Source organism: Eptesicus fuscus, chromosome 15 (genome assembly GCF_027574615.1).
Source record: "Eptesicus fuscus isolate TK198812 chromosome 15, DD_ASM_mEF_20220401, whole genome shotgun sequence".
Taxonomy (NCBI): Eukaryota; Metazoa; Chordata; class Mammalia; order Chiroptera; family Vespertilionidae; genus Eptesicus; species Eptesicus fuscus.
The window spans coordinates 21,062,847-21,087,308 of record NC_072487.1 but is presented as its reverse complement, the minus strand read 5'-3'; the positions used below and the strand labels follow the sequence as shown (position 1 = coordinate 21,087,308).

Genomic DNA, 24,462 nt, shown 5'->3' with positions numbered 1-24,462 from the left:
AGTGAAAGGAGGACGAGATCCAGGACTTGGGCTTTTAGGATTCTCAACACCAATCTGAACTACTCTGCCAGCAAATCCCTTTAACCTAAGCTCCACTTCTCCAAATACATTATCTAACACTTAGGGCCTAGCAGAGTGATTCTAACAGAAATAGAAGTCAACTCACATGTGCAATTTTCATTTTTCTAGTCTCATTTAAAAAGTGAAAAATAAACAATGAAACTATTTTTAAATTATTTTATTTAAAATAAATTTAATATACATGAAATAAATATATAGACAATATAAGAATAATTCTTAATGAAATTTTATATGTATATATACACTGAGTGGCCAGATTATTATGATCTCTGAATGCATAATAATCTGGCCACTCAGTGTATATCCTATATAAAAAAAGGCTAATATGTAAACTGTCCCCTCGACCAGGAGTTTGACCAGCAGGCAGGCCAGCCAGGCTGGCCAGACCCCACCCATGCATGAATTCATGCACTGGGCCTCTAATATATATCCTACCTAATAAAAGCATAATATGCAAATTAACCATCACCCCACCACACCCACAAGCCATGCCCCAGCCAATCAGGAGCAAGTGTGCAAATTAACCCAACCAAGATGGCTGCGGCCACAGAGCAAGCAGGAAGCTTGGGTTTCCCTGGCGATGGAGGAAGCCAAGCTTTCTGCACACCCTGGCCAGCCTAGGCCTCCACTCAAGGCTACAAAGTTTCAATTATAGAAACTAAATAAATCCCAACAAAAATGACGGCAGCCACGGAGCTGGAAAGAGCAGGAGGCTTGAGTTGCCTCGGTGATGGAGGAAGCCATGCTTTCGGCCTGCCCTGGCCTGCCTTGGCCTCCACTCAAGGCCAGAAAGTTTCAATTATAGAAGATAAATAAATCCCAACAAAAATGGCTGCGGCCACAGAGCAAGCAGGAGGCGTGGCTTCGCTCAAGGCTACAAAGTTTCAATTATAAAAGATAAATAAATCCCAGACACCAGGACCTCCGCTTTGGTCACTGGGGGGCGTGGCTGGCCTGCAAACCACCACATGCCCCTCACCCAGGCTGCCCCACACCCCAAGGGAACCCCCACCCTGATCCGGGACACCCTTCAGGGCAAACCAGCTGGCCCCCACCCGTGTACCAGGCCTCTATTCTATCTAATAAAAGAGAAATATGCAAATTGACCATCACTCCAACACACAAGATGGCTGCCCCCACGTGGTCAAAGATGGCTGCCCTATGTGGACACAAGATGGCCGCCACAAGATGGCCAGCAGGGGAGGGCAGTTGTGGGCGATCAGGCCAGCAGGGGAGGGTAGTTGGGAGGGACCAGGCCTGCAAGGGAGGGCAGTTAGGGGTGACCAGGCCGGCAGAGGAGGGAAATTGGGGGCAACCAGGCCTGCAGGGAAAGGCAGTTGGGGGGGGACCCAGGCCTGCAGGGGATAGCAGTTAGGGGTGACCAGGCCTGCAGGGGAAGGCAGTTAGGGGCAAACAGGCTGGCAGGGGAGCAGTTAGGCATCAATCAGGCTGGCAGGGGAGTCGTTAGGGGGTGATCAGGCTGGCAGGCAGAAGCTGTTAGGGGCAATCAGGAAGGCAGGCAGTTGAGCAGTTGGGAGCCAGCAGTCCTGGATTGTGAGAGGGATCCCAGGTTGGAGAGGGTGCAGGCTGGGCTGAGGGAACCCTCCCCCCCCCCCCCGTGCACAAATTTTGTGCACCGGGCCTCTAGTGTACACACACACACACACACACGCACACACACACACACACACACACTGAATGGCCAGATTATTATGCATTCAGAGATCATAATAATGTGGCCAGTGTGTGTGTGTGTGTGTGTGTGTGTGTGTGTGTGTGTATTTTAAAGACTAAAAACCCAGTGTATCCTTTATACTTACAACATATCTCAGTTAGGACTAGGCACATTGCAAGTGCTCAAATCCACATAGTGGCTTCGTTAGTTCTAAGCTGCCTTTGCATTCCTTGGCCCAACAAGTCCATGCTTTCAGCCAGATGGGTTAGGACTTGCTTTTGTAGTGCCACTTGATCATACAAGCAGGCTGGGAGGCCTAGGAGGCCAAGGTAGAGATTTCCCTGGGTATCAAAGAGCAGCTTCAAGGAGAGAGGGACCTTCCTTCCTACAGGCCCCTTAACAGACACTGCTTATGAATCTATCCATTTGTGGCAGTAACTCCTTAAAATACTTTCCATATGTCGCTCTGGCTATAGGCTCACTAACTAGTAACAGATTAATTCAAGGAGCTTTTAAAGTGCTACAAACATCTACCATGCAAGAAGGCAAAGACTGGTAGGGAATGGGTTGCATAAACAACATTTCATGCCTCCCAGTATACAAGTTGGAACTTATCTAAAATACCGTCTTTATCTCAGTCAGTGATTTCACTCTTCAATCAAAAAACGGAGAGGGACATGTCCCAGTTGGAAGAAGTCATCAGTCACTTACGACACAAAAGAGAAGGAAGAATAACTGAGAGTAGCAAGATGATCTTGCTGAGGCATATTGGGTCATTATTGCCTAGCAGACTCTCCTAGTTTGTCTGAACAGGGCAACCTGAATAAAATGTGAGGAGTTGCATGTATTTCATTTAGAAGCCCCTCCAATTTGTGTTCTGCTTAACCTAGTGAACCCCAGTTAATTAAGATGTTCCTATAAACAATTAAGCTTCCTGTAGGATCGTTAGCAAGATATAAAAATTTATGATGTAATAAAGGGCAATAAAATGATAAAGTGGTTAGCCCATCAAAGCACTTCGCATGCAAGAATATAGGTGTGGAAATAGGCAAAAGGAGCTTTAACCCTGTTTCAAATTCATCTACTTCTGGGTTTTGAACTTTCAACACATATATATTCCTACAATTCATTTCAACTGGTCTGAATTTCTCATAATGTGACTTTTGGGATAAAGTGTTTCCTACTTCCGTTCAAATAGGGCTTAAATGGAATTTTAAGGGAAATGGAAGGTATGGAATTGTCCTGGATTTTCTGGGGGAAACACATTCTCCTGGGAACACTTGGCCCCTTGGCCAAAAGAACTAGTGCCCTAAACTCTGCCACTGGGCACTGAAGAAACCTCGGTGGAAGGGGAAGGAGCTCACACCATCACCTCTGACCTGACGTGAGGCTCTAGATAGTCTCCTTAATATTATGTCCACTCCTTCATTTAATCCTTTCAAAACCTCACTGTGATAGTTAGGTTTTTCCTATTATTATTTGAATTTACAGATAAAAGAACTGCAATGGGATTTGACCACTGGTCTGGCCACACCCACCTTTTATTCACTAGACTAAGCTAAGCAGGCAAGTCAGATCCTCCAGGGTGAAGTTTCACTTCTGTCAGAGTTCAATAATGAAAACAACTAAACACGAAGTGGATTATCTCATTTAATCCTAGGACGAACTCTAGCGTAGGTGTTATCATTGTCCACATTTCACAGAGGAGAAAACAGAAATTGCATAACTTGGCCACGATTCCACTCTGATAGTAAGTGGTGGGCCAGGATGTCAGGATGTGAACCTAAGCAGAGCTGCACTCTTACCTAGTCTTTATCCTGCCTCCCATTTGTGCACCTGAAGCTTCTTTACAGGCTGCGGTTCCCACTTTGCATGCGTCAATCTCCAGGTCCTCCCTAGAAACTCCTTAGCAGTGCTTTGGCACTGTACACTTCAGTGACCAGAATTTACCAGATCCACCTCTTGTTCCAGCTGAATAAAATGGAGCTAGAAAAAAAGAAGAAGGAGGAGGAAAGAAAAGATCTGGAGAGCTAAAAGGCAGAGTGCCCAGGATTTTAAGAGGAGGCACTGTTTGTGCTATGATTTAAAAAAAAAAAAATTTTTTTTTTTTTTTTTAGGGAGTTCAAAGCATCATCTGAAAGGTGGGCAGGCAGAGAAACAAATCAAAATAAACAGCTCAGGGACTCAATAAGAATACAGTGACTGCCATTAATCAAGCACCAAACCTCCGCCTTTGTGGGGCGTCCTCCCTTTAAAGCTAATCAGCGGTGATCAGGGAGTAAAGGAGAGAAGCAGAAGAGGGTGACATGCCCTCAGGTCAAGCAAAGGAGGCCCCTGTGCCAAGCAGGAAAATGGCCTTGTTTTTGCTCTCTAAAATAAAAATAAATGAACAAATGTTCAGGGACGCTGTCCCATGAAAAGGCCAGGACCCAGCTGCCTGGCCAGAGCTAGGAGTCAGCTGAAAGCTGTTTCCCTAATTACAGGAGAATTTTGCAGCGAGGGACTGCCAGGTTTCAGAGCACAATGTGGAAGCGCTAAGACTGCTAGAAAGCATGAGTCCCCACCTCTTCCACACCAGTGGGCCAGGGGAAGAGGACTGCGGGGTTTCTACCCACGTGCTTCTCAGCAAAGCCCGAGAAGCATGGCCACCTACCTATCTTCCCAAAGGATCAAGTTCCGGCTTTGCCTGCATTCCCTGGGAAGCCTGCACTTAACTTTCCTGTGCTAAGGACTCACGTTAATGCCTTTCTTAGATATTTCACTAAATCCTAAGCAACAGCCTGCAACACTTTTCTCCAAAAGCAAAATTCCCTCTTCCTGGGACCACCTCCAGGGCAGGCAAGAGGAAGGCCAGGGCTTTCCTGCAGGTTCATATCTGGGCGTATTACTTTCCTTTGTCAGAGGAAACTCAATTTTACTCACCCTCCTTTCTTGATCTTGACAAATTTACAAATTATCTCATAGAAACTGCTGCTGAGTTACTCAGAATAAGCATGATGTCATAGGGATGTCATACTTTGTTGCTTATGATGAGGACCCATTTGCGGCGGGAAGAGGAGAAAAGCAGGGAAGAAAAAAGGGCAGTTATACCGGCTTTTGGACTCAAGTCAGAGAGAATATTACAGTGTTACCAGTTGAGGATAAACTACTTTCACAGATGTTTAGACAATTCATAAGAAGAGCACACACTGGGACAAATAATAAAGACACGTGACCTTTCTCGGGTTAAAATGAAAAATGACTAGTTTTGATTTGCCCTGCTGAAGTCCTTATTAAAGTACCATGCTGCCAAAAAATTAGAGGAATTTGTAAACACAACAGAGATCTCGTGATTTTAAACATAGAACTGACCTAATCAAAACATTTATTATTATAGAATGCTCAGAACCAATGGCCCTGACTTATGCAAATTAGTCCTATGATTTTTTTTCTCGGTGTATGCTTGCCAGACTAGTTAGTAAAATCACAAGGCACTCAGCTAAATTTGCATGGTACATGCTAATACTAAAAAATAAAATAAAATAAATTATTCATTGTTTGCCTGAAATTCAAATTTAATGGGGATATCCTAGATTTTCTTCTTTTATGTCTAAGATATAAATGACATATAACATTTTATTAGTTTTAGGGGTACACCATATCTGATATTTTCAATTTGTGTGAGGGTTATTTATAGAGATAAATACCCCTGTTCTGATAAGATATATCAAGTACAGAGCTGAGAATTCAAATTCAGTGATGCTGAAAAAAAAATTACTTCCAGTGAATTATTAAAAAAAAGGTTTGGAATTAATGGATTATATGAATATTAAGTCTTACAGTACATTAAACCATAAAGCTGGTTGCTATATGACACTAAATTAACTTTATACTGCTCACTACTTCCTGTGGCACAGAACTGAAGAATACCTGGCACAGTAGTTTACATGTGATGTATGCTTAATAAATATCTATTGATTGATGGCCAAGCCTGCTCATTTGACATTAAAAAAATCTGAACAGTTTGGAAACTGGCAGAGAAGCAGCTGGCTTGATGAGCAAATAATTAAGGTAATAAAGTAGGACTATCTTTTCCTTGAATGAATTGCAAATAGTAAAGAGAAATCACATTTATGGAACATAAAGAAAAGGTCTCAAGATTTCCAGTGCAATAAGCATTCTTGCAGGCAGACCTCGGCCAAAGTAAATAACCAGTGTTAGTTCAGATTGCTTAGAAGTGAATGAAAATTCCAGCATCACACAGCTTGTTGGAATGGCACATCCTATTGGTTTACAGTCAAAGTATTCTATGAAGAAAATATTTCACACCCGAGAAAGCTGCTGTGGGGTTCACTAAACTATGTAATATATTTCTTATTCATCAAGCCTCCTATCCTTGCCAAATGCTTACTAGACATACCAATAAACAGTGGGATTTTTAAGGTAATTGTAACAAATGGGCTTCCTCAGAAGTAAAAATTACTAATCTAGGAAAGGAAAAACATTACCTTTTAAAAATCTGCCCTCCTCTTTTATCAAATATACCGCATCATAATAAAAAATAAGTTTCCAGATGTTTGTATTATCATTAAATATTCCTAAAAATCATTTAGAAAATAACTTACTTTTTAAAAAAAATGTTACTACTTTATTTATACTCTTAATGGTTTAGAAATAAAGTATTTATCTAGACAATGACATTGAAACTCATCTTGAAATAATAAACAAAAATGATTCAGTACAACAGTTCTTAACCTTTCACCACACCTCCAGTTTGTCACAAAGGCAAGGAGGTCCTATTGGAACACTTCCCACTAGAAGCAGATTCCTCCAGGAAAACTCTGAGGTGGGAGCACTCTTCTCCCTGCTCCACCCTTACACACCACTGGGTGTATGTGGTAATACTTACTAATTCCTAAGACTTTGTAAACTCTTTGGCTGAAGCTATAATTCGGTGAATGGAAGAATAACTACTCTAGTATGGTGGGAAAGGGTCAAAACACAACAAACTGAATTTCTACCAACATAAACATTTATGTCACCAGAAAAGAAGCCTGATATATTATTTGGCACTTTTGAACCAAGAACTTATAAAATATGTATTTTTAAAAATATATTGTTATTGATTTCAGAGATGAAGGGGGAAAGAGGGTGGGGAAGGAGGAAGGGAGGGAGGAAGAGGGGGGGAAAGAGAGAGAGAAAGAGAGAGAGAGAGAGAGAGAGAGAGAGAGAGAGAGAGAGATCAATGCTGAGAGAAAATCATTCATCAGCTGCTTCCTGCATGCCCCACACTGGGGATTGAGCCCACAACCCGGGCATGTGCCCTGACCAGGAATTGAACCATGACCTCCTGGTTCATAGGTAGATGCTCAACCATTAAGCCACTCCAGCTAGGCAAATATGTTTTTAAAAAAATAATTTTTCAAGACTCACTCGATCATTCTAGGTGACTGAAGGGAAAGCATAGGAAATACAATGCAAAACAGAGGAGGAAAAAAATACAGTTGTTAAGTGAATTAAGTGGCAGTATGCACAAGTCCTTTATCCAAGAATGCTAAATAGAAATATGACAAAATTAGAAACTCTGGGTTATTTCTGGCATACCAACTAAGTTATTATACAGTACAGGCATAGACATTCTATACCCCAAAAAAGCTTGTTTTAAATAAAGTTAAATACAATAAAGCCCTGCTTTCTAATATCAAAGTAAAAGAGTTGAAATTCACTAATGGAGAGGAAAGGGCAGGAAATCCTTTATTAATTCAGAAGGAAATAAATGCCTATTTATATTCAAGGAACTTTTTTTTTGTTCCCCCTCACTCCCTTAAGTCAATGGTACTAAAGATTTCAAGGAAGTAATTTGTGAATAGAATCGGGGTCCAGTGAGTGATTTTAAAACCCAGGTGTTATATATGATAAATTAATCACCCACTCGCTGTAATTTTTAAAACATTTTTCTTAAAGATTTTTGTGATACTGCTAATGTCAACAATTCAAGCAGGTTTGAGAAGCAATTTGTAAAGTAATGAAGTGAATGAGTGTATGAGTGTGTGTGTGTGTGTGTGTGTGTGTGTGTGTGTGTGTGTAATGTACAATGACCATGAAATCCAACTTATAAAGAAACCAAAGATGCTGCCAACAGTGGAGATACAGGAAAACATTTATTCAAAAGAGGCTGGCTGAAATTTTTCAAAAAAAATTCTTCTTTCTGTAGAGAACACCTGATTTTGGCATTTGGTTATTTTTTAATAGTAAACATAGGGGATTTTTTTTTTTTTACAGTACAGTAAAGGTGGCATGTGTTCAGTGCTACGATGAAACACTTCTATGAGGTATATCTCGGTAGTCTTTTGCTGTTCCATCCACTTAAAATCACTCACTAGAAAAAAACAAGTCACTTCCTCCTTGTCCTACACAGACATTGCACTGTGTGAGGCAGCTAGGAAGACTGCTGCATTTCACCTCTGAGCAGAAGTAACTGGAGACATGACTTCAGGGTTTCTGCGCAGAGGGAGAGAATGAGGCGGTTAGTTTCAATGCTAAGGGCAAAAAGAGGAGGTGCTCTCAGCCCACTGCCAACTCGGAAGCTAGAAGCTAACCCCTCACTGTTGTACTTGCCCGTGGATAGAGGAAGACTAGGGTTTGTCAATGTGTGCGCATGTATTCTGAATTGTATACGGACACGTCTGTGTTATGGGGGGAAAGAGAGGTCAAGGTGGTAAGAGTGGTGAAGGATAGTAAAATCTGAGAAACTCCGAAAGTAGTATCCCAGAATCAGAGGATTTCTAATGACACAGTAGGAAAAGCAGAGTCTGATACAACAGAAATACCCTTATTCAACTTTGGTGAAAAATTACATCCTTTAGAAAGCCTTAGAAACAACCATTGGCCAGGAATAATTTATGCTGTTCGAGAAGGAAGAAATATTGCTTCCCCCTATTACTACTAATGTAATATGCACGTGGAAGTTGGAGAGATGGAACAAACTGGTGACACAGTAAACGCTTATACTCACAAGGCGACCACAGTAGACAGATGATGGTAACACAAGATGGCTTTAAAAAAATCAGAGTGAACAAATGAAAAGCCCTTTGTTTAGTAACTGACCACCCCCCCCTTATTGCTCATCCATTGTCCAGTTTGTTACTTTAAACATGTATCATTTATTTTAAAGGCTTCATATACTTTATCTTAATCCTCACAATAATTCTACAAAGTATCATTAACCTTATACTGTAGATTAAAAAAAAAATACCCCAAGATGGAGAGATGTTGAGCTACATGCCACTGAAGCTGCAGGGCTGTTTTAACCCAATACCGCCCCGTGATTCTTGATGGACTTGGGACATAAGCAGTACCTCTTCAGGTTGAGAAGGCTATTTAGAAAGTGTTATTTAGAATTGTGCTCCCCTAAAGTTCAGAGATTGAAGCCTTACCCTCCAGTATTTCAGAATGTGATGTATTTGGAAATTGGGCTTTTAAAGAGGTGATTACGTTAAAATGAGGCCCGTAGAGAGTACAGTCCCCAATCCAAATTTATTGGTGTCCTGATAGGAAGAGGAAGTGTGAATACAGACACATCACAGAGGAAAGACCATTTGAGGACACACAGCGAGAGGGCAGCCATCTGCAAGCCAAGCAGATAGTTCTCAGACTGAAACCAACCTTGACAACACCCTGATTTTGGACTTCTAGTCTCCATAAATTTCTGATGTTAAAGCCACCCAGCCTGTGGCATTTTGCTGTGGCAGCCCTAAGAAACTAAGATAGGGAGAGAGAAGAAGAGGTCATCAAATGCAGTATCAAACATAGACTGCGTAAGTAACAGCAGCTCCTCTGTTGTTCAAAACTGGCCTGAGGGTTGTTCCAGATGTTGGCCTTTACTTGAAGCAGGAATGAGCTCCATCCCTGGGGGCACTGACAGATGGTGGCTATACCTGCCAGGCACACTCCTTCCAGTCTATTCCCCTCATACTACTATGTCCACCTCTTCTCACTCCCCCTCATAGAAACATGGCTGAAATGTCCCCACAAGGCCAACATACACACTCTAACGAGCAAGGGACATGATAAATGAAAAGCATTTCAAAGCAGAGCCTGGTGTTGTTACTTCAGATCTTGCTAGAATAACATGACATTCATAAAAACACAACCCACTCGGTATTTGGCACTGCTTGGGAATGAAGAATGTGACCACTTAAGAACCTAGAAAGGCTGTCAAAGAAATCTCAAGCCAGAATTTCTTGTATAAACATTACCTATCTTTAAAAATTCTATAGTCTAGGCAGTAAAGAAAATATCTCTACTTATTTACCAGTCTCCCTTTGCCTAAACGTAAAAAAAACATAAGCCATATATAAGAACAAGTGAAATGCTTAGGGCAGGCACATTGATGGAACAGCTCTGTGCATCTGGCTAAAGCCTCAACACTGCCAGCCTTGGCCTGGATCACCTTCGTCACACACACATACCGACACAGACCTCACACACCACCAATGCTGGCCACCCCAACACACACCCAGACAAAGCTCACACACCACCAATGCTGGCCACCCCAACACACACCCAGACAAAGCTCACACACCACCAATCCTGGCCACCCCAACACACACCCAGACAAAGCTCACACACCACCAATGCTGGCCACCCCAACACACACCCAGACAAAGCTCACACACCACCAATGCTGGCCACCCCAACACACACGCAGACAAAGCTCACACACCACCAATGCTGGCCACCCCAACACACACCCAGACAAAGCTCACACACCACCAATGCTGGCCACCCCAACACACACCCAGACAAAGCTCACACACCACCAATCCTGGCCACCCCCAATCCCAGCACACACTGAAAGGGGTTATTTACGGATTACTTTCTCAGATACCAGCCAAACAATGTTCCCGTTCACTTTGTCACCCACCTTCGATTATACGACATTTAACACCTGGGAGGATTCGCTCAGCCCCTACGGCATATACGAAGGGTGAGCAGTCATCCAGATGCTCTCCACAAGCAAAAAGGACTTGCTAGCTTCCCTCTGAGGTCTGGGACCTGAAAGACCAACTGTGGCACGTCTGAGTTTCCATCAGGCCTGGTGCTGGCTGGCTGCTGTGAGATTCGGTCAGAATCCCAGGGCCCCACCGTCCTATAAACATCTCGGCCTTCTGTGGGGAGCCGCTCACCTAAGCCTTACATCTTGGAGCTGAGAATATGCTATTTGAGAACCGCAGGGTGAATGTTAGCTGACACTTACAGCACAGCGGACCCCTCTTGTCTCCAGACCAGGGATTTGCTCTGAAAAAGCATGTACATTCACATGAACACAACAAGAACAGAAAGGAAGGCCCCGCTTTTCCTCACCATGTGCCACCCAGCCATGTTTGCACTGGTCGCAAGTCCGCAGGTTAATCTTCCCCGGCTGAAAACATTCGCACGTGCAGTTTACCAGTGTGCAACGGATGGCCTGGAAAGTAAAGGAGGAAAAGGAGCGTGAGCATCTGTTCGAAGGTACATTTCTTCCACATTTTACTGAGGAGCAACCACTTCTAGGTTTAAAGTCTTCATGTTGGGAGGGGCCTGGAGAGCTTTTTGATACCATCAAAACCTCATAAAAATGTAAGAAAAACAAGATGCATTCACTAAGAGAGTATTTCATGCCATTCATGTGTAACCTTTAAATGAAAAGCACAGAGTAGAATAAGAATAAAGGATTATTTATCACAAGATGCTGGATTTTTTTTTAATGTTTTTATTGATTTCAGAGAGGAAGGGAGAAGGAGAGAGAGATAGAAACATCAATGATAAGAGAGAATCATTGATCGGCTGCCTCCTGCACAACCCCCACTGGGGATCGAGCCCAAAACCCAGGCATGTGCCCTTGACCAGAATCGAACCCGGGACCCCAGTCCGCAGGCCAATGCTCCATCCACTGAGCCAAACCAGCTACGGCAAGATGCTGGATTTGTAACACCAGGGATCCAAAAGAGGAAAAAAACAAAAAACACATTGCTGCAGTTCCCATTTAAGTTTATCCATTTGGCAGTAATGCAAAAATTATACACTCAAACATGATAATGTTCAAGTGAAATGTTGATGAAAGTAAAACAAAACATACAAATGTTAGTAGACTATTACTATTCTTCTGCTGAGTTCCACTTAAATACTTCATTAATCCTTCAGAGACATGTTGAAAGACACTCCCATTGGCCCAATAAGACCTAGTATACCGTATACTTCCAGTATTATTGATCATTTCCCAATCCTTGTTTTCCCCCACTTGATATATTTATTCCACTTTCATTCCTATTTTGACAAATACAAAACAACACTCCCCCCTATATTTTAACAGTGATGCAAGAAAATAAGTCTAAATTTATTTTAAGAACAGAGGTAAATAGGAAAAGCCATTTATGGGAACATTTTATATCTGGAACAACCCAACTGTATCTTAGAAAACTGAAAAAACACACTCAAAAATCTTTCATTTCTTTATAAGTACTTGTAAAAAAAATCATCTCACCAATTTATATTATCAAGTGAATCCATAGAAAATTAGCATAAATGAAGTGTAACTTTTTTTTATGGATAAAAACCTATACTTAAGAAGTGTGCTAAAGCTGACCTATGCTCTTAGACTACAGTTAATAAATTTATCTCATAGATTTCCTCCTAATTTGCATGGAAATTCTGAAGACAGAAGGGATTTAGTCGGATCATTCACAGATTAACAATCTACTGTAACTACCTGAACTGCCAGGAAAAGATCTCTCTGCAGCTTCATATGTAATCAATGATTGCTGATTTTGGGGAAAGCGGGAGAGGGGGCAGAGGAGCTACCTGCAACTGCAATTCTGTGCCTCCAAGCTATGCGCACTTGCACCCTCAGGGGCTCATCTTCCTGGAATCATCTGGAGTTCTACATGAACTGCCTCATTTGGAACAGACAGGATTTGAGATTTCATTAATATGATTGGACCAAATTCCACTTACAGAGACTAAGACTGAGCAGGCTTTTACTGTTCCCTATACTTTGGATCGGGCAAGTTTAAAATAGTTTTCTTTCACTAATGACAATTAAATCTATAGGCCCCTATTCAGTTTCTGATGTTAAAGTCCTCACTAAAGACTGCTTTCCTACTTCAATTCCACCCCTAATTTGCTCCTCTGTTACCACTAGGGAAATACTGAACTGTATAATCTGCATGATATTTCAGGGTCTCTCTTCCACTGTCAACAGTCCAATTACACATTAGCTAGGTTGACAGACTTGGCTGTATGCATTAGTAACTAAGGGAATTAGTATTAAGAAATGACACCAAAGGAAATGCTAACTAAGCAAGAATAATACATGTATTTGTAGGCTATAAGGGGAAATGTTTCTCCCAAAATTTCTTATCTCAACTTCAATAGTGACCGACTGAATGATATATTAGACCATCCCAGGTTAGAAATAACTTCTTTAAATAACATGATCATTAGTTAACAAACAACTTGACTGAACTACAGTCAAAACAAAACAAGATTTCAGAGGGCAGTGTTTCTACTAAAAGCAAAGCACTTTACAAACTATCCAATTATAAATTCAGATATGGCAAGAATTTAGCATTAAAATATTTACATAATCTGAAGTATGATAATAAAAGCTTTCATAAAGTCTGAAAAAAAAACACACAAAAAACCCTGTGTTACCAAAATTAAAGGATGACCAATAAAAAGAGATGATCTCTCAAGGACTATATGCTAACTAACTCAGGCACAAGAGACATACATATTTTAAATAGTTAACTTGATAATATTTATTTTATTAAAATAGCCTAATTTTTCCTGGGGTTTAAAAGTGCACTTTTCAATTATAACTACTATATTCGGGACCTGAATAAATTAAGAGATTGTGGAATTGCTTTATTTTTATGTATACTTATTTATTCACTGGTTGAATCATTGTTTCATTTACTCTAAACTCACTTCTGATTCAAATATTTTCTCTTCCTAAATAACTTTATATGTCTAGCACATTTGGAAATTAAACTTCTCAAATCATCATCTTTCTTTATAAATTCTACTTTTTTTGTACCTAAGCATACAAACATTGGAACACCTCAACTCCTCTTGTATATAAACACTTAAGTACTGGAATATCCTCTTTGTATTTCTATGAATTCCAGAAGGTCTATTTGTTTTAAGTCCAGGTTTATATACACTACAATTGTTCCTTAAGGGAATTATATATATTTAAACAATATGGTCTAAATAAATATTTTGGGTAAGAGAAAATTGAGGCTTCAAAGGAAGTTTTATTCTAAATAACATTTTTGAAACGACATAAAACTTTGACATACTATTTACTCACAATAAAATAGAACCAATGTGATCACTCGCCAACTTGCCCACGACTTTAAAAAAAATAAATTATCATAAAACTATCAAAGCCAGTTAAGCCTCAAAAAAATGTACATGCTTTGGAAGGAGACAGTTGGGAGCGCAGAAATAAGTGAGCTTGATTTTTATGAGCACATTCATTTCTTTCTTCCTTCAGCTAACCTGTGAGTGCTGCCCACTCACTGCTGGGCACGATGAACTACAGAAAATTCAGAGAGGATGACGAAGTGTCAGAAATGGGACACCAAAATAAGTACAGACTGTTTAGTCAGAGTGTTCCCATGCCTCCAGAGTGCCCTGTAATCCTTTCCTCCATTCTCACATGACCAGCATTCCCAACTCCCCATGAACAGTAACAACAATAATAAACTTCCTTAAGCCTGCAGCGTATTAAAACTAATATTTCCTACCGCTTACCTTTACCATGGAGTTCTTGAAAGGTAAATCCATGCACCCAGCACCCAACTGCTTCCACTTGCTCACCGCCACCTACATGCTAATTTGGCAACTGGAATTCTGCAACTGAAACCGCTGCCTCCAAGAGGAATGTTCTCCTCACCTCTGGTCCCTTTTCTGGGCTCCTTGTCCTCCCAGACCTCAGAGCAGCTTGCAGCCCTAACTTTCCTTCATAGAGACCAACTATCCGAGTTCTTCTGGCAGCCACTTCCCAGTCTCTCTCCACTGTAAATAAATACAGGTGTTTCCCATGACCAGGCTCTTCGCTTTTTAATTTGGCAATTCCATCCCCTCCTACGGCTTCAAATATCATCACTATGCAAAAATCATCCCGTTAAAGCCAAGCACTATGTCAGGTGGCAGGAAATAGATGGCAGAGTCCTTGTGCTCAAGGACTTCACGGTCAGAGTCTGTGGGCGGTGGGTTTAGAGGAGAGATCTAAGAACAGGAGGAAGCCCTTAAACAGCTCTGAGAAGCACTGTCTCTCCCTTTTTATTCCTGTCTTTTATACTATCGAACCAAAGGCAGGACTTTTTAAAATTTATTTTTTAACAGTGAATGACTGGTATTATTCGTAACAGTTAGATTTACTGGATAATTGGCATTTTCTTGATCCTGTGCTAAAAACTTTACAAACATTAACTTACTTAATCCTCAGAAAATACCATTAGGTTGGTACTATTATCCCCTTTATTTCAAAAACAAGCAAACGGGGGTCAGGGAAGGGATGGAGGAAGACCATTAAGTACCTTGTCTAACATTGCTCAGTAGACAAGTCACAGGAATCAGACACAGGTGTGTGTGTGAGCTCTCTCCATCCCTGATTGGAAACCTTGAGTTGCAATCTGATTCCCAGTTAGGCAGTCATGGACCTGTACATGCCCACCATCAACCCCTCACTGTGTATTGTTAACTCCTGCTCATCTATCAGATTTCAACTCAAATAGTACTTCCATTCCCCAGGGCAGGTGCCCTCATCTCCTAATCAAGGCAAAGTCCCTTTAGTCTCCTATTTCACAAGGGAGCTTTCTGCCATAGCACTTCTCACAGTTGTGGACATTATATTTATAAATTATCTATAATCTATTATGGATACATATCCTATATAATAAAACCCTAATATGCAAATTGACTGAACGGTGGAATGACCGGTCGCTATGATGCACACTGACCACCAGGGGGCAGATGCTCAACAAAGGAGCTGCCCCCTGGTGGTCAGTGCACTCCCACAGGGGGAGCACCACTCAGCCAGAAGCCGGGCTCACAGTTGGCGAGTGCGGTGGTGGTGATAGGAGCCTCTCCCGCCTCCACTGCAGGCAGGTGGTAAGGAGCGAGGGTTTCCGGACTGCGAGAGCCCCGGACTGCGAGAGGGATGTCGGGGGGGGGGGGGAGAAGGGGGGGAAATCGGGCCTAAGCCAGCAGGTGGACATCCCCCGAGGGGTCCCGGACTGCAAGAGGGCGCAGGCTGAGCTGAAGGACACCCCCCAACCCCCCCAGCAGCCAAGTGCACGAATTTCATGCACAGGGCTTCTAATGATGTTATATTTATACATCTGTATGATTATTTGATTAAGGTCTGTCTTCCCCTCTAAAATATAAACTCCATTAGGGCAGGGCAAAACACCTATTGGGCAAATAATAGGTGCTCAAAGGCACTTAAAAGAAAAACAAAATTCTCTGAGTCTCTCTCCTCATCTGTCAAATGACAGTAACAATAACATGCCAAGAGTGTCAAAAGACTTAAATGAAATAATGAATATAAGGCATGTGGCATTATGCCTAGCAATAGTGAAAACTCAATAAATGAAAACCATTTATGACCTCAAGAAACTTTCCACATATAATATTTGAACTAATTTTCCTTATGATTATTCCCAATATACTAAGATTTTCCAATACCTTGTAAAATGCTTAACACATATTTAGTTATAATTCATAAATGAACACTTTGGCATACATGAGACCATATTATTCATGCTATAATCATCTACAATGGGTATGACAGGGATTATTAGTTTTAATACCTAGGTTCAGAAATGTTTATATGCCTCTTAAATGATAAGGTGGATTTCCCAATTATTAATCAGTTTATTACTCATAGAAAAAGGGAAAAAAAACACATACAATTAAAACCAGCATATTATAAATACTCACCTTCAACATATATCTCAAATACATAAAATAGAGCAATTTAATAGAAAAATATTTGTTTTGATCAGTAACACTTTTGTATTTGAATATTAAATAAGAGTGCATTTGAAAGTGTTTTGGATGAGTTCCAAAGCCCTATGCAAATAATAGAGTCTGTTATCACTACAACTGAAGTCTCTTTCACTTTATTATACTCATAGCTGGCTTGAACTCTGCAAGTATATGTGACCTGAACATCAATCTTCTCACCAAATGACATCTCTCAGGAAATCACAGATTGATGCTTCAGCTAATATGTAGTGTAGCTCACACACACAAAAAAACTACACAGAAGGCTAATTAATAAATCTCCTATTAGCTGTTCCTTGTTTGGGAACATTTGTATAATTTACCTGATACAAAATAACAAAATGCAAAAATAAGGCCATGGGGCAAATAGAAACAGAAAACAGAAAACATTACTCTGAAGGAACAATCATAGAAAGAAAACCAAACCCTCATCTGCCACCCCCCAAAAAAATCTACTAAAAATGAAAAAAAAAAAAAAAAGACACAACTAATTTCAGTCCTGGGTTTTGTCTTTATAAAATATATATATACATATTTTTTATTTTTATTTTTTGCTGGGAGCTCCCTTCAAGTGTTCATTATCCTTGGCCAAATCTCCCATATGTAACTAAAAATCCTTCTTATGGTAAACCCACTTTCTTCTTATTCATTTCTCAGGAGGATACCAAGATTTACAACTTGAATTATGAAATTTTACTTGAGTCATTTTTAAATGTTTAATAGTTAAGTACATGCCCTGCATTAAAACTAAATTATAGAAAAAGTTTGTCATTAATATAGCATCCATTCTGTCCCATCATTTTCTACTGTAAACTTAGGTGATATAATCTACCTGTATAAATTAATTAGCTATGATGAATATTAGTGACAAGGTCCACTGTTCTTAGTTTTAACAAGAATAAATGTCTTAACAAATTAAATTTTCTTATTCGGAAGTCACATGTAGGTATCATGAATATGCAGAACTGGCCAACTGTCTATACATGGTGTCAAAAGTCAAATGTACCTCTTTATTGGGTAGGAAAATTGTCCTTCAAAGACTGCTATCTAAAAATATATTAAAAAATCAAAATATGGTAACGAACTTTTCCAGGATTGTCACAGAATACACATCAGTAATTACAAAGTAACCACTGTCAAGCATTATGAATGAAGAGAGTGATCTTGTACAAGACCAAAAAGATGCATAGAGATTAATAGGACTTCCACACACATGTACCCATCTTGTGTATGAGAGTCTCAGGCAGTAATTCAAGCATTGCCACAAAGATTCTAAAAAACTCACAGGAGAGTAATGGTGATAAAGTTAGGGAATAGCTCCCTGTATAATTTTCAGGAGAGTTTTTCCCCTTCCATTTTCACATAGCTGGTCCACAAAACTAATGGAAAGTAAACAACTTTCTAAAGAAGTAGTTTGAGTGTTAGGTAAGACTTGAAAAACCTATATGATATTGTCTTTATAGAAGAACTCAGTGTCTTAAATTTGGCCAAGTGGCAATGCAGCTTGATAATTTTTTTTTTTTTTTTTACTTTTACTTGATTGTAACACTCAGACATGATGAAAGTAAGGGTACATCCACCTGTTGTGCTACAGGATTTTGCAATCAGGTATCAAGACAAGACAGTAACATGAGAGTTGGGTAGATGCAGAGCGTTAATCAAAAGACTCAGGATTTTAAATATCCAAATAAGTTTTCTAACTTTTTAAACCTAAGAAGCCCTATCTAACTCTGGCCAGGAGCCTATTAATATACACCTATAGCTGTAGTAAGGTGGGTATGTTTTCTGTACTTATACAAAGAAACATAAAAATCTGAATTTGAATGGGCAATTATCAGCAATTATGAAGTGTACCGTAAAAGGGCTCACAGAGTGTTAAACTGCAGTGTAAATGCCACTACTCATAAAATAACAGTAATAGCTGCAAATGAGAATCAATGTATTCTGCCTGCTTAACAAAACCCATTCAAAAATTCACACAATGGGAAATTATAGCAAAATCATACATTTTATTTGGTGTTAAAACTAAATTAGAAATCAAAGAATTACTTAACCCTTGAATAGAATGTTTCTTAAAACATGTCTAATTGTTTTTAATGCAGTATGAAGAAAGAACATGATACAGATGATCATTTTGTTGTATTCATGTACTCTGAAATTTCTTGATGTCTTTTCAACAAGGAGATCTTGTCACTGAGTGAGAAGATCTGAAAACACATGGTCAGTCCAGACTCACTAGAATCGGATCAGCTTTACAATAAACACACCTGAAATAGTTGAAAGAGATTCACTGGGGAAAGGTAGCCTTTGAATACCATTTACTGCTAAAAATAAAAAGATTTTAAAATCTCATTTTGAGTTTCTCTTAAAATGGATAATCCCTCCCAACAACTGGCTAATGCGTAAGCATAATATGGTATAGCCATAGAATGAAATATTATTTGGCCACGGGAAGAAATGAACTGTTGATACATACTACAACCTGGATAAACTTTGAAAACATTATGCAAGTAAAAGAACCCAGTCACAAAAGACCATATATAATGTGAGTCTATTCATATGAAATGTTCAGAACATAGAAAATCCATAAATATAGAAAGCAGGGAGAGTTTACTTTGCACTTGCAGGGCAAGGGGTGGGGAGTATCTGAAGTCTTTTGTTTTGCTTTGAGGAGATGAAAATGTAGTAGAAATGACTGTGATGATAATTGCACATACTAAAAATCTAAAACCCACTGAATTGTACACTTTAAATGGGTAGAATGTATGGTGTATGAACTCTGTATCAATAAAGCTGTTTAAAAGGGGGGAGAGTAAAAGCCCCTGCATCACCTAGTCTTTTTAGTGGTGCTAAATAGTTTCATTCATCAGATACTATTCCCCCAGCAAACAGAATGTGGTATCATGTCCATCTTTAACCCAGGAGGTCTTCAATACACAAATGCTAAATCAGTGAATAAACAGAAGGCAACAACGAACAAAAGAATTTCACTGCTACTTAAATTTGAAAATCCCTTTTACTTTGAAAATGTTAAAATCTAATATATCCATTTAAAAATTGACAGCTGTTTTAAAAAATCTGTTGCTACTTTTCTATCAGGAAAATCCAGGACATCTTTTAAAAATTTGGGGGAAGGGGAATCTATCAGTTATAATGCTCAGCATATTTGTTTCAAATTGACAATGATGAATTCTGTCATGGACACTAGCAAAAATATTTCTCAATTTACTGTGCTGAAAAAATTACTTCAGAAAAAGTAAAAAAAAATAATTTGGTTTAGGGGGAGGGGGCAAAAAGGGAAAACCATAAACTTTTGAGTAGATGTTTATATATGAGTATGAATGTTTCTATGACCATGTGTGAATATATAACTACAGAGAAAAAGGACATACACACAGGCACATAAATTTTCACAGACATGGACCCAATGAGCATCTGTAGTCATTATCTTATGACCACAAAGTACTATCATTCAACATGAGGAAGACCCCATTTAAATAATTTAGGAGTTCAGAGTAAAAATCAACAGCGGGATATAGCCAATTATATACGGAAAATACGCATACTCCTATGGTATCAAAGCATATGCAGGCATGTTATGTCTCTCCCCACACACCTCCCCCCCCCCCCCAATTAAATTAGGCCTATGGTAATACAAGCTATTTTGTTAGGCAGTTAGTAATATTAGAGAAACAGGAAATGAAAAGGCATTTCAATTTGGGCAGAAACATTTTATTTTGTTGCCTAACAGTTTACAATGAAGATATTCCATTTATTGCCTGTATGTTTACAAATTTTACAGACTATTTAGGCAGCTGTGCTAACATGACTAAAAAGGAAATATTCTTTCCATGAACATACCTATCATCTAATTGAAAATAAGGGGTTAGCTCACTGTAAAAAATAAGCACATTTCAACTAAACTCAGTCTCCATTTACCAGAACACACAACTTTATATGAGGAGCCAAAGCACCTCCAACATTATATGAATGCTAAGTAGTATTCCTCTCATTCCACCTTAATGTTGAATCAGCAACTTTGCATTCCATTGATATACATTTTATTCATTTTCACTAATGCAATTTGAAAGGTGGTAATGTGATTACATTTCTCTGTGGCATTCATGAAAACAATTACTAATATAATATGATAGGGAATACATTAGTAAGGAAGGGATTTATAATGAGATGCAAGAAGATTTATAAACCTTTTAGACACTTTACAATGAAATGCTCCTCATTAGGCAAGAAGGAGCAAGTCAAGATAAAGCTCACATTCTGGTATTTCAGAAGCAGCCTCCATCCGGGGAAGAGTGATTTGCATGATGATTCCTAAGTTGGTGACCAAGCAGAGATATGCAGGAGTAACGCAAGGTTTCTCCCATGCTGTGCCAAACGTAAGGCATCATCCTGGACCGATGGTGCCTCTCCTTCTCAGACAGACTGCAAGGGAAGGACCCCTTCAAAGAAGAAGTCCTTCTAAATCTTTATCCTCCATGAAAGGAGCCAGCCACACTATTTCTAATGCCAACGCACCGTAATCAAATCCAGTTACCAAGCAAGAGCATAAGGTGGGTGGGCCCTTTAACCAAAGTGACTCCTCTAGGTTTGGAAAAAAGAATTTAACCCAGTGAAGCAACCGGGGACACAGCTGTTGCATTTGAGAAAGTATCCTTTCGAATGACAACCCGGGTTACCCAGGCCAATGGAGGCTGACTTCGTGAGACTAATAATACCCACTTTTGTGCGGCGCTATGAAGCTTGCATAATACTTCAAATACATTCTCGTATTTAATCACCAAAATCCCCCAAATTAGAGATTTTTCAAACAGCAGAAAATGAGGCTCTGAGATGTCTTTACATGGCCAGAGCCAGTAATCCAGGGCTCTTTCCGCTCTGCCTGCATGCGAGAGTCAAGGAGCTGAATAATCCCCCTGGCTACCCTCCTCCACAGTGAGATTTCCTCAGATATTTTCCCAGCTCCAATAGGAGTTTAAGACCAAGTAGGAAATGTGGACGAAACTATACACAGAGGGAGAGGAGGGGGTGAATGTTTTAGCAAACTTGAAAAGGTAGGGAAACCGCCAAATAAGCAATTAATTTACACTAGCGTTTTCTACAAAGTGGTACATTTTAGACAGAAAAAGCAACTCCGAACAGTGTTCCATGGAGTCTTCAAATGGGTATATTAAGAAAGTCCAATATATATATATATATATTTAAAAAGTGAGACACAGTGCTCCCGAGAACACTTGATTTATTTTAGGTCATCTTACCTCTACCTGCCTTGGGACTGCCCATTAGAAGCATATCTCAATAAACATTTTAATCCCTACCATTGTGCACACAACTGTGCATCATTATTATGTCTGATTATGAAAGAACACGTTGCTTTGCCCAAGAGCAGACACCACCTCAGGAACCATACCTATTACAAATAATAATAATGATATGATGAACAGTCAACATGCCCTCTTCTACCTTATTTATGTTAGGTCACAGGCTCCCCCGAGGTCTGTGCTGAGACCTGGACTGGCCTCATTAGAGTGTCATATAAATCACTAAAGGCACATCTTGATTTTACCACTGGCTAGAGTCCCTGAAATTTTTCAAGTGAAACCTCTCAGGTAATACATTTAAAAAAAAACACACAAATACAATTATTACCATTTCTTCTAAAAGGTGGTTTTCTTAAATTAAATCCAAAGTGCTACATTCAAATGCTCAAAGAAATCCTACACATTTCTATGGAATCTATAAGCATCTGAGGATAAAACGTGCCCTCGAGTGTTGAAAAAAACATTATTCTCTTTTTTCTTTTAAGGATTAGTAGGTTTAAGAGACAAAGAGAGACATATATTTATAGAAAAAGACAGCAAGGAACAGACCATCTAGCTGTTAACAAATGCTCCCACATCACCAGCACACGGAGAGACCGGGGCAATGGCTGTCGGGAGCCGAGCTAACTCTTGAAAATTAAGAAATAAATAGAAAGCCTTGTGGAAAAAGAGGGAGTCTTCCAGAACAATGTTAATGTCATCGTGGGCATGTGGACTGGGTTCACATGTGTGTCAGCTGAATCAACATAATGGGCTATAACAGCTTCGAAGCAGATAATATGGTCCATTGGGTCAATAATCCGTGAACTAAGAAGGATTTACTTGATAGACTATAAATGGTTCATAAGAACTCAAGAATCACTCCATCAGATCAAAAATCCAATTTTCATATGGTGCCTTTCTATGAATTAGCCAAAAGAAAGTAATAGCTCTGAAGGACTTCAAGGTCTATCAGTTTAAATTTTACTTTTAAAAGAACAGTGTAGAGGAGGAAGTAAGAATTAAATGTGTGTCTCTCTCTCCCTCTCTCCTACCCCCAACCTATTTTAAGGGGGAAGATACATTTTATGACAGAAAGCTAATAAAACACAGAAAATATTCAAGTAGCTATTCAAAATTTTCTATGGGTGCTTGAATGTATGGAGCCAAAAAAATGATATACACACACAGATGCATTTTTTCACTCTTTCTTATATTCTCTCTCTCCTTACCTCTCTCTCTCTCTCTCTGCCCCCCCCCTTATCTCCTCTTCTTCATACGTCTCCACATACCTACATACACTATGACTAAGTACATCACATAATTATTTCTAGGGTAGTAACTTAAAATATAGATTTTGATTTTATATTTGCTTCTTTACATGGTTTGTGTTGTGAGTGTGCTGTGTAAGGCCTGTGGAGACAGTTTGGGACAGCACAGAGATATTGGCAAACTCTTTCATCTTCACATATGAAAAAGTAGGCAAAAGGAACTACAGAAGGTAAACAGTAAAAACTACAAAACATATTCAACATGTAAGAGAGAGAAAGGAGTGGGCCAGTTCCTTGGATGGCTAAAGCTCTTAGAGCCAGTGTTTATAGGTACCTGCAACTTCTGTCCACTCTAGAATTAGGAGAAATAGTAGCCTTTATCCTGTATTGTGAATTTCACTGTGTATTCACACTTGGGGATAGCGGTGGTAGATTAAATTTTTTTTAATGTAAGCCTATCTATGTGAATAATTGCATTTACTAAGTGTGTGGTGACAAAGAAAAGCAGAGGAAAATGCTCCAAAAATAAAACAGGTTGCAATTAAAATTCTCAACAAGAAAGAACTCCTCTACTGGGGAAGAAAATGTGATCTATCACCTCTCTCTCAAAATGCTATTAGCCTCTCTTCATCATGAGGACAACAAGAAGGAATCTGCTCCTTTTTACGGGAGTAACACTAAATAAAGTAATAGATGTTTTTACATCAAAGTACACTAGCTATTGACATAAGCTCAGTCCTCTTAACTTTTACATAAGGGAAAGAAAAATTCCAATAATTCTGAAATAGACAGATAAAACTTTTCTCTGTGGCTACAGCCATGTACTATTATATGTAACTGCTTATTTTTAAAAAGAGCCTTATTGGTGCTCTCTGAAGGATTTTCTTTTATACATAGCTTTATCCTATAATTTTGTCCCTGTTGGGCACGCTGCCTAAATTCAAACACAAACAGTCAAGCAATGAAGAAACATTAACACATTTACTGTGAACAAAAACTCCCAGTTGTACAGTGAAATTTTAATACATTTCAACTTATCTCTTTTACTAATGGGGAGAGTACAAACCCTGCAGGAATT

At 39.5% G+C, this 24,462-nt stretch overlaps 1 protein-coding gene across 1 annotated transcript in view; it reads right to left on the bottom strand.

Moving 5' to 3' along the window:
• The window catches only part of BNC2 (basonuclin 2), a 421,518-nt gene that overhangs the window by 139,703 nt on the left and 257,353 nt on the right, over positions 1-24,462 (bottom strand). Inside the window, exon 4 of the mRNA XM_028150712.2 lies at positions 11,102-11,204. Coding sequence (XP_028006513.1) covers positions 11,102-11,204 — 103 coding nt within the window. The remainder of the gene's footprint in view (positions 1-11,101; positions 11,205-24,462) is intronic.